The sequence below is a fragment of the Xenopus tropicalis genome, chromosome 6 (genome assembly GCF_000004195.4).
Source record: "Xenopus tropicalis strain Nigerian chromosome 6, UCB_Xtro_10.0, whole genome shotgun sequence".
Taxonomy (NCBI): domain Eukaryota; kingdom Metazoa; phylum Chordata; class Amphibia; order Anura; family Pipidae; genus Xenopus; species Xenopus tropicalis.
In genome coordinates this window covers 52,183,009-52,194,313 of record NC_030682.2, presented here as the reverse complement: position 1 = coordinate 52,194,313, position 11,305 = coordinate 52,183,009, and the positions used below count along the sequence as shown (strand labels likewise).

Sequence of the window (11,305 nt, the reverse complement as noted above, 5' to 3'; positions counted from 1 at the left end):
AAATGTGTTCAAACTTTACATAACCTGCCAAATTTAGTCAAATGGGAGTGGTATTTAGGGAGTATGGTCACAAAAATGGGCGTGGCCAAAAACCTCACCGCACTGCATTTGTTTTTGCCCCTCTTTCTTTTTTCAAAATTTTGGGAGGTATGATATTACCCCCGAAAAAAGCATTTGAAATACAATAATGTACATACATTTTTATTTATAAACCTGTGCACAGTAATGCAATGGAATTTAATTTTTTTGATATTTGGAAAATATTCATGCCAGCAAATTAAAGCTATTATTATTATGAATGCGATAAAAGAACATAATTCTTCATTCCCTTCTAATAATACGTTATGCAATTCTTTTGTATTTAGAAAATATGAATGTCAGTAAAATAAAGCTGTTATCATAAATGCGATAAAAGAACATAATAATGATAGCGATAGTCATCGTCTCCTCGAACCTGTCCTGTGAACTAGTCAGTAGCCGGAACCCTTCCTCTCTAGTCTATTGTTTCCGGAACTGCGCATTGTGGAACGGACCAGGAAGCGGCTAGTGACATTCCCATGCTTGGGCAGAGGGCGAGAAGGGTGCTAAGAAGTGGAATTAGTCACAGGCGAGATTACCGGAGTTAACACCCTCCGCGGAATATGGCGGTGGGAATGAATTGGAGGTTACTGTGTAGCGTCCGGAAGCAGCTGCTGAATAGAGTCACTGCGGGTACAGAGAGGTGAGTGGAAGTGTTTTGCTGCTCCAGCTTATCTGCAATGATTTAAGTAGAACTGAAATTAGCCAATCAGTAATAGTTATTTATAATAAACTGGGAGCATATAGCCCTCAACTGACTTGGACTGACAAGGAAAACAGTTCTGCTTGTTGCACATTAGATCTGAGGGAATGAAAGGAACACATGACAGTGAAAGCAAAACAATATCTTAGATCCATCAGTCTAGATATGATTTGCTTTCTTGCAGTGCACCTTTCTCTTTTTAGTCTGTGTGTTTTAGAGTTCCCTCTTTATAATCAGTGACTTGTTCTATAAGGAGAGCAAATTACATTTAAAATTATTTTACAGATATGTGTAGATCAGAATTATATATCAGAATCATATATGTCCAGTTGTGGATGTAGATCAATAAAACAAGCAGTATAGTAAAGTAGGTACATTTTACATGTTAAAAATATAAAACATATTTTTTTTAAAAGTCACAGTTGTCTATTGCATTTAAAATTCTAATATTTAACTTTGAAGGGCAATATTTTGAACTGACATTAATGATGGATTTTTCTAAGGAGTCTTGGGGTGCCAAGTTGTTAACAACCCCCTAGATCCTAGTCAATTACACACACTCCCCCCGTGCTGGTTCTTCTCTTCTTCAAAAAACACAGCAGCCTATGGCACTGTTTGTTTTCTGTACACTGCATGTTTACTAGTACAATTGGCACTGGGGAAACCTGGGAAGATAAGAAAATGGTGGCACCCATCAAACAGTACCCCATTCTCATGCATTTTTTTTTTAAGAAGAGAAGCGCCAACCTGTTGTAGCAGGTAAGTGACTAGAATGACTGGGGGTGCCTAAAACTTGTCACCCCCCCAGTGATTTGGTATTCAGTCTCACTTCTATAAACTTACAGGTTAGTATTTACTGACTGCACATGCACTGTACTTCTGATGGACTTTATCAGGTAACTTGTTCAGTGATAATGGGGGTGCATTAGTGTCCTGTGGCTTTATATCTAATAACTTGCCACTGTTCTTTTTATTACAGAAATATCTCCTGTGTATTTATAACCAGAGGTATCCAGAGCAGCACTTGGTGGGATGAACATCTCTCTGAAGAAAACAAACAATTTCTAAAACGTGTGACTGCAGAAGAGTATCATGCTCAAACAGCAAGCAAGCTTTGCCCTCTAAAAGATGAACCTTGGCCCACAAAGCCATGGGAACCTGGTAGGTGGTAAACAATTTCAGAAATACCCATCTGGTCTTTAGATGAGTCAGATACAGTATAAGTTGTTTTTGATCCACACAGAACTCATACTCATAAACCCATGGACTATATTTTGTTATACTGTACCAAAGATGGAACAGAAAGAAACGCCGGTGAAAAGTTCTTCTTAAAGCCTCTTAATATTCTGTATGTTTTTCAGTGAACTGGAAGATCATTTCAGGAAGCTTTTATAAGCTATTCTAAACATGCTCTGTACATATGTCCACCAGGTTCCAACAGGGTTGGTGTGATTGCAGTCAAGTTAGGAATGATGCCGATATGGACTAAATCTGGAGATAGACATGCTGTCACCATGCTACAAGTAAAGTGTTCTTTACAAAATATTATTTTGTCTGTATTTTGCTTGCTGTTGCATTTTGATGATTATAAATTAAGCATATGAGCATCACACTGCAGCTAGTTTGGTTGCTCCATTTGTCATTTTTAAATAATTTTCTTTTATTAAATGAATAATATCACCATGGTAATGTGCTATATTCCGTCACATTAGCAGTGTCAGTATTACTTTACTTCTGCTGTGTTATTACCTAATACATTTTAGGTATGGATTTCCATTATTTATCTAAATACTAATTTATTCTAAGCCTGAGCTTAGCAACTGAATGAAAAACCAACTGTTTCATGACATTTGCACACAGCTAATAAAAAAAGCCTTATATATAGCATATCTATATAATATATATCAGATCTCTATCCTATATTTATTATGCATATGATGTAGTTTTGGCATGCGACTGGCCCTTTAAAAGAACCAGAAATTGATACTTTTCTATGCTATTATGTAAATTAAAAAATGTTTTCTTCCTTTTCAAGGTTCGTGACTGTCATGTCGTTAAATATACACCTAAGGAGGAATTTGATGGAAAAACTGCATCTCTCACTGTAGGAGGAAAAAATGTATCCCCATTTTATGTGAGTCCTAATGTATTTCTTCCTTATGCACTACATTATGACTTCTGTATTCAAGCATCGAGTGGGTGATTTTGCTATTCAGTGGTATGGAATACTATGGGGCACATTCATCAAAGTACGAGTTTGAATACCAAAATGGGAAAAATTTGGATTAGATATGATAATTTCTGATGATCGCAAATATCACGAAAATGCTTATGAAAAAAACGGAATAGTCGCGATAATATTATATTGGCGATCCGAAAGTCACAAATTTTCGTATCGAACAATCGCAAACGGCAGGAAAACCTTTCTGACTTTTATCCTTCTGTGCATGGTTTTGGAAGCCTCCCATAGGACTCAGTGGCACTCTGCAGCTCCAACCTGGCCCAAGGAAAGCCACGATACAGAAGCTTAAATGAATCCGAAACTTTCATACTCGAAAGCGATGATACGATTTTGTTGCGTAATTTTTGACGCACAGTATGAAAAAGTCGTGCTAATTAGCGAAAAACAACGGTGAAAATACGCAAGGTACGAAAACTTATTCGGAGGCAATCGTACTTTGATTAATGTGCCCCTATGTGTAATGTAAAATAGAAGAACAAAACATAAACATGTATATGTTTTACGTATTTGTTTCTGTTAATAGATAAATTATATTTTTATCAAAGATGAAATCTATCTATTAGATTTTCAGTTCTGATTATATTTTTATTATAATGCCGTCCAACTCTTTGTACACAGTTTCTGAAGCTTTTCAGTTTTTAGTCAGAAATATTTTATTCCTGCAGGCTTTTGGCAATTTATTTGCTGTTTTGGTGCAAAAAAAACAACTTCTCACATCTAAATTCTGAAATCTAAACTACTAAACTACTGAACTCTCCACTTATTTTGTAAATTGCAGTACTTCTATTCTACCACCCTATGGCAAAAAAGTCGCTATGATTAGTCGCCGCGACAGACTTACTTACTTGCGCCAACTAATTGCCCCATATGTCTTTGCCATTAGTATTGGCTTAGCCAGGGCATCAAATATTTATCTTATGTCATCCAGGATTTCAACATCATCTCCTACAAGACCATGCAGCAGAAGTTAAAACAAATAATCCTGTTAAGGGGCAGTATATCGCCCATGTTTAACACAAGTCTAGGGATTTTGCAAACATAAGTTTGCCTATTGGTTTATTCATGAACTAACTATGGTCTGCATTATTTCTTGAGTTAGGGCTGTGGAACACGGGGAGATTAGTCACCTGTACAGAGCCCTTAAACAGGCAAACAGAGAAATGGAAAATATTTTTAAATTAGACAGATTTTCAAAACACAGGCTGTAATATTCTCCTCTGCCCTTACTTTTATTCATATGGAAGGTTTCCATAGAGGCCCCTGCCATTACTTCAGCATCAAACTAGTAAGGGCATTTCTTTAATTTAGCTTACCCATGAAGCCAGTGGTACCCACTTGAAACCACACCCATGTTATCACATGACCATACCCATATTAATGGTTGTAGTACAGCAAAAACCTGCCATACTCTGCCTGCCCTACCCTGCCTTTGTGTGTGCCATACTCTGCCTGCCCTACCCTGCCTGCGCGCCATACTTTCACTGTGTGTGCCATTCTTGGCTGGTTTGTGCCATACTTGGCCTGTGTGTGCCATACTCTGCCTGCCCTACCCTGCCTGTGTGTGCCATACTCTGCCTTCCCTACTCTGCCTGTGTGTGCCATACTCTGCCTTCCCTACCCTGCCTGTGTGTGCCATACTCTGCCTGCCCTACCCTACCTGTGTGTGCCATACTCTGCCTTCCCTACCCTGCCTGTGTGTGCCATACTATGCCTTCCCTACCCTACCTGTGTGTGCCATACTCTGCCTTCCCTATCCTGCCTGCGTGTGCCATAATTTCACTGTGTGTGCCTTGGCTGGTTTGTGCCAAACTTGGCCTGTGTGTGCCATACTTTGCCTGCCCTACTCTGCCTGTGTGTGCCATACTTTGCCTTACCTACCCTGCCTGCGTGTGCCATACTTTCACTGTGTGTGCCATTCTTGGCTGGTTTGTGCCAAACTTGGGCTGTGTGTGCCATACTCTGCCTGCCCTACTCTTCCTGTGTGTGCCATACTCTGCCTTCCCTACCCTGCCTGTGTGTGCCATACTCTGCTTGCCCTATGCTGCCTGTGTGTATGGCACACACAGGCAGCATACAGTGACACAATGCTGGCACTGCTCCTACAGTCTGCACAATAACTATATATTAAAAAACTTTTTAATTGCAGTACCACCTCAGTATATGTTCTTTTTGTAGTATGCAGGGATTATTTGTGGGTTTCTACTCCTCCTGAGGTGTAAACAGGGGAACAATGGGGGTGATTACAGCCTGAGCCTGAGGTGTGAACACTGCAGGGGGTGAACAATGCAGAGATTAAAAGGTGTGAACAACACAGGGTATTACATATTTAAACAATACAGCCTGAATCTGAGGTGAGAACCATGCAGGGGGGGGGGCAGTTAATCACAGTACTGATACCATTTAAAGCTTACACAAGAGTAAGCCATCAAAGCAGCCAGACAGGTGGGGGGCCACACAGAGGGGGGTCGCGGCCCGCGGGCCGCCAGTTGGACAGCACTGAGCTAGAGTGCCACAGACCTACACAAAAAAAGGAATTCAAAGACAAAAGTTTTCAACTACACTTTCTCTGACATATATTGTTGCATATTATCAAGAACTATATTTTTATTATGTGCTTAGACTTTAAACATACTTGTAAAAATGTAAACTAGAACACTAATGTAAATTGTAAAAGTGCTCAGAGAATCCTTTTGAATAAGTTTACACTGATCTTTTTTTATTTAAGGCACATAGTAAGGCAGACCGTGCATTGTCAACATACTGTATTTCTCTTTAAAAATTTGTGTGTTGCCAGAATGAATGAAAAATGTCTGTGAAAGCAAACCATGCAAACCATGCCATTGTTAACCACATTTTCCTTCCAAACCATATTTAAGTAAAAAACCATTTTAGAATCTTATTTATACACTTTGACCCAAACATGAGACGTTTTATGCTACTTTTTCAAACACGTATGATATTTTTTCTCTTTAGCATGTAGCAGAATTTTTTTATGGAAACTCTCCTAATAAATGGGATTATCCATGTGTGACACCACAGACAGACTTCTAAATTGCTTCCTCGGAGATAGGAATTGGACTGTTAAAGTGGCTTGGTAACCAGCTGCAGAACACTGTGCTGAGATAGGATATCATTAATGATTTGGCCCTGTCCCTAGTTTTATGGAAGGGGTTTTTTTTTTTTTAAACAACCTTAGAGTGTTTTTAAGCCAACCATTTATTTTCTGACCAATTATAATAGATGCAAATAGTATATAAGGGGAATCTGACTTAACAAAATATTAAACCGGTAGGAACTGGATTGGTTGTAAGAGATAAATGAAGATAGCCAGGCAGGCCAGATATGCCCGTTTAACCAGGTCACAGAACAACTAAGAATTTGAGAAGTTTAGCTGCCCATATTGATCAGAGCCAAGCATTCGGCTCTTTGACAGCACTCAGATTGTAATTTGGGACAGACCAAAAACATGTCCAGTGTTTTATTCCAGATATCAACCCTATTCAGTTTTATCGGAACAAATCAGTTTGAAAAAAATTTATAGATATGTTCAAAAACACAAATACTGATGTCTGAAAGTTTGGTTAAGATATATGCCTATATAAACCCAGTTATTGGGCGGCTTATACTTGTAAACACAATAAAACATGAACTAAATTTCAGTTCACGGATCATTATTTGACATATATTACCACTTTTCTCCCATTACTTGGGACTCATCCTATTTATAAACAGCAGTTTAAAATGGCCATACCAGCAATGTGCAGTATGTTGGCACTTTATAAATGTGTGACATGTATTCCAGCTTGGAACTCAGTTTCAATAAATCAACAACAATATGTGCTATACACTACATAAATGAATAATGCATTTTTATATTCTGAAACATTTCCACAGATTAACCCCCATGTGTAATAAAAGGCATAATTTTCCTTTTAAAAAGGTGACCAGTTAATTCTGCCTGTTGATTGGTAGCTATGGGTTACTGCTCCTGGGTAAACTTAGTGCCTTTTGTTACATAGCCTCCTTAGAGATAAGGTGGACATACACAGCGCGAGGTCCCCAGACATGTGGATCATCTCCCAGTATGTCCAACTATGGTGAGCGATGTCGGGCTAATAAGATTGTTTGGCCAAATGATCAAATTAGAACTGCAGGTATATGGGCCGCTGGCCAGAGGACCACTTCAGTAAGCCAATGACGTCCCCGATCCAACTGGAAAAGGAAACCTGCCTGATCGAGATCTGACCAATTTTAGGTCAGATATTTTTTGGGTAGGCATATCAGGGGTGCCCATACATGGGCAGATAAGCTGCTAAATTGGTCTGAAGAATCCAAAGTAAGATATAATTAATCCTTATTGGAGGCAAAAAAATCCTATTGGGTTTATTTAATGTTTAGATGATTTTTAGTAGGCTTATGGTATGGAGATCTAAATTATAGAAAGACCCTTTATCTGGAAAACCCCTGCTTCTTTTGGGTAACAGGTCCCATACTGGTATAGGTATTAATTTTTTTTTTTTTTTTACAGAAACCAGAATCTGCAATGGAATTGTATCGAGAAGCTGGAGTGCCTCCAAAGCAAAAAATCAGCATATTTAAAGTGTCCGATAATGCTATACTTAAGCCAGGTAATTGGACCTAAGCTTTTTATAAGAATTATTATAAGATGTTGAAGAATCTATCCTCACTAACAGGCTTTTGATGTCAAAAATTAAGTTTTCAGATACAACAAATTTTGCTGATGCATATGCTTATGCACCCTTGGGTCGCAGGTGTACAGCTTCTTTTCTGTAAACACTGACTTTCCCCAGGTTGCTTGACTTTATATTTATGGTATGCAATTTCTGACATGTAAATATGCTTAACAAAAATTACATTATAGGCATCCCAACCAAGCATAATTCACGTATAGATTGTATTTGAGTTGGAAGCAATGCTGGAGGTGGGATGCTTTTTTTTTTTATAGCTCAGGTGCATCCTGTCAGGTGGGATATAGCAGTTTTGGATAGTAACAGATTACTTTTTATTTCCATTCATATTGGATGTTTGATTTTATCACACACTCTGCTCTGTCTAATGACATTGCAGGCAAAGAAGTATAAGGCACAGACAGTGAAAAACAGCAAGGAGATTTGCTGTTTGCGGCAACTATGTCATAAGATGCTGTGGCCACTGTGTCAATCAATGCTTGGGCCTCTGTGTGTCATATATACAGCTGAGGCTGTTGTGCTTAATATATATCATAGGCCACTCTGTATAATGTATAGCTAGGGCTACTGTGTTAGGAAATGCTGGGCTTTTTGTGATATATAATAATGGGGCTGCTATTAAATGATATGCTGTCTCTGCTATATTGTTAGGACCACTGTGTACAGGTCCTTTTCAAAAAATTAGCATATTGTGATAAAGTTCATTATTTTCTGTAATGTACTGATAAACATTAGACTTTCATATATTTTAGATTCATTACACACAACTGAAGTAGTTCAAGCCTTTTCTTGTTTTAATATTGATGATTGTGGCATACAGCTCATGAAAACCCAAAATTCCTATCTCAAAAAATTTGCATATTTCATCCGCCCAATAAAAGAAAAGTGTTTTTAATACAAAAAAAGTCAACCTTCAAATAATTATGTTCAGTTATGCACTCAATACTTGGTCGGGAATCCTTTTGCAGAAATGACTGCTTCAATGTGGCGTGGCATGGAGGCAATCAGCCTGTGGCACTGCTCAGGTGTTATGGAGGCCCAGGATGCTTCAATAGCGGCCTTAAGCTCATCCAGAGTGTTGGGTCTTGTGTCTCTCAACTTTCTCTTCACAATATCCCACAGATTCTCTATGGGGTTCAGGTCAGGAGAGTTGGCAGGCCAATTGAGCACAGTAATACCATGGGCAGTAAACCATTTACCAGTGGTTTTGGCACTGTGAGCAGGTGCCAGGTCATGCTGAAAAATGAAATCTTCATCTCCATAAAGCTTTTCAGCAGATGGAAGCATGAAGTGCTCCAAAATCTCCTGATAGCTAGCTGCATTGACCCTGCCCTTGATAAAACACAGTGGACCAACACCAGCAGCTGACATGGCACCCCAGACCATCACTGACTGTGGGTACTTGACACTGAACTTCAGGCATTTTGGCATTTCCCTCTCCCCAGTCTTCCTCCAGACTCTGGCACCTTGATTTCCGAATGACATACTTTGGACCACTGAGCAACAGTCCAGTGCTGCTTCTCTGTAGCCCAGGTCAGGCGCTTCTGCCGCTGTTTCTGGTTCAAAAGTGGCTTGACCTGGGGAATGCAGCACCTGTAGCCCATTTCCTGCACGCGCCTGTACACGGTGGCTCTGGATGTTTCTACTCCAGACTCAGTCCACTGCTTCCGCAGGTCCCCCAAGGTCAGGAATCGGTCCTTCTCCACAATCTTCCTCAGGGCCCAGTCACCTCTTCTCGTTGTGCAGCGTTTTCTGCCATACTTTTTCCTTCCCACAGACTTCCCACTGAGGTGCCTTGATACAGCACTCTGGGAACAGCCTATTTGTTCAGAAATTTCTTTTTGTGTCTTACCCTCTTGCTTGAGGGTGTCAATGATGGCCTTCTGGACAGCAGTCAGGTCGGCAGTCTTACCCATGATTGCGGTTTTGAGTAATGAACCAGGCTGGGAGTTTTTAAAAGCCTCAGGAATCTTTTGCAGGTTTTTAGAGTTAATTTGTTGATTCAGATGATTAGGTTAATAGCTCGTTTAGAGAACCTTTTCATGATATGCTAATTTTTTGAGATAGGAATTTTGGGTTTTCATGAGCTGTATGCCACAATCATCAATATTAAAACAAGAAAAGGCTTGAACTACTTCAGTTGTGTGTAATGAATCTAAAATATATGAAAGTCTAATGTTTATCAGTACATTACAGAAAATAATGAACTTTATCACAATATGCTAATTTTTTGAAAAGGACCTGTATAATATATTGGTGGGGCCAGTGTGCTGTAAGATTCTGTCTCCCCTGTGCCAACAGAAGACATACAGTGGAGGAAATAATTATTTGACCCCTCACTGATTTTGTAAGTTTGTCCAATGACAAAGAAATGAAAAGTCTCAGAACAGTATCATTTCAATGGTAGGTTTATTTTAACAGTGGCAGATAGCACATCAAAAGGAAAATCGAAAAAATAACTTTAAATAAAAGATAGCAACTGATTTGCATTTCATTGAGTGAAATAAGTTTTTGAACCCTCTAACAAAAAAGACTTAATACTTAGTGGAAAAACCCTTGTTTGCAAGCACAGAGGTCAAACGTTTCTTGTAATTGATGACCAAGTTTGCGCACATTTTAGGAGGAATGTTGGTCCACTCCTCTTTGCAGATCATCTCTAAATCCCTAAGGTTTCGAGGCTGTCTCTGTGCAACTCTGAGCTTGAGCTCCCTCCATAGGTTTTCTATTGGATTAAGGTCCGGAGACTGACTAGGCCACTCCATGACCTTAATGTGCTTCTTCTTGAGCCACTCCTTTGTTGCCTTTGCTGTATCTTTTGGGTCATTGTCGTGCTGGAACCCCCATCCACGACCCATTTTCAGTTTCCTGGCAGAGGGAAGGAGGTTGTCGTTCAGGATTTCACGATACATGGCTCCGTCCATTTTCCCGTTAATGCGAATAAGTTGTCCTGTGCCCTTAGCAGAAAAACACCCCCAAAGCAAAATGTTTCCACCCCCATGCTTGACGGTGGGGACGGTGTTTTGGGGGTCATAGGCAGCATTTTTCTTCCTCCAAACACAGCGAGTTGAGTTAATGCCAAAGAGCTCTATTTTGGTCTCATCAGACCACAGCACCTTCTCCCAGTCACTCACAGAATCATTCAGGTGTTCATTGGCAAACTTCAGACGGGCCTGCACATGTGCCTTCTTGAGCTGGGGGACCTTGCGAGCCCTGCAGGATTTTAATCCATTGCGGTGTAATGTGTTTCCAATGGTTTTCTTGGTGACTGTGGTCCCTGCTAATTTGAGGTCATTAACTAACTCCTCCCGTGTAGTTCTAGGATGCTTTTTCACCTTTCTCAGAATCATTGACACCCCACGAGGTGAGATCTTGCGTGGAGCCCCAGAGCGAGGTCGATTGATGGTCGTTTTGTGCTCCTTCCATTTTCGAACAATCGCACCAACAGTTGTCACCTTCTCTCCCAGCTTCTTGCTAATGGTTTTGTAGCCCATTCCAGCCTTGTGCAGGTCTACAATTTTGTCTCTGACATCCTTGGACAGCTCTTTGGTCTTTCCCATGTTGGAGAGTTTGGAG

At 39.9% G+C, this 11,305-nt stretch overlaps 1 protein-coding gene across 1 annotated transcript in view; it reads left to right on the top strand.

Annotated features, from left to right (window-relative positions):
* Nucleotides 1–581: 581 nt before the first annotated feature.
* The window catches only part of mrpl3 (mitochondrial ribosomal protein L3), a 50,430-nt gene continuing 39,706 nt past the window's right edge, over nt 582–11,305 (top strand). Inside the window, exons 1-5 of the mRNA NM_001016594.2 lie at nt 582–721; nt 1,761–1,942; nt 2,213–2,304; nt 2,817–2,915; nt 7,552–7,651. Of these exons, the coding sequence (NP_001016594.1) occupies nt 642–721; nt 1,761–1,942; nt 2,213–2,304; nt 2,817–2,915; nt 7,552–7,651 (553 nt within the window). The 5' untranslated portion in view covers nt 582–641. The remainder of the gene's footprint in view (nt 722–1,760; nt 1,943–2,212; nt 2,305–2,816; nt 2,916–7,551; nt 7,652–11,305) is intronic.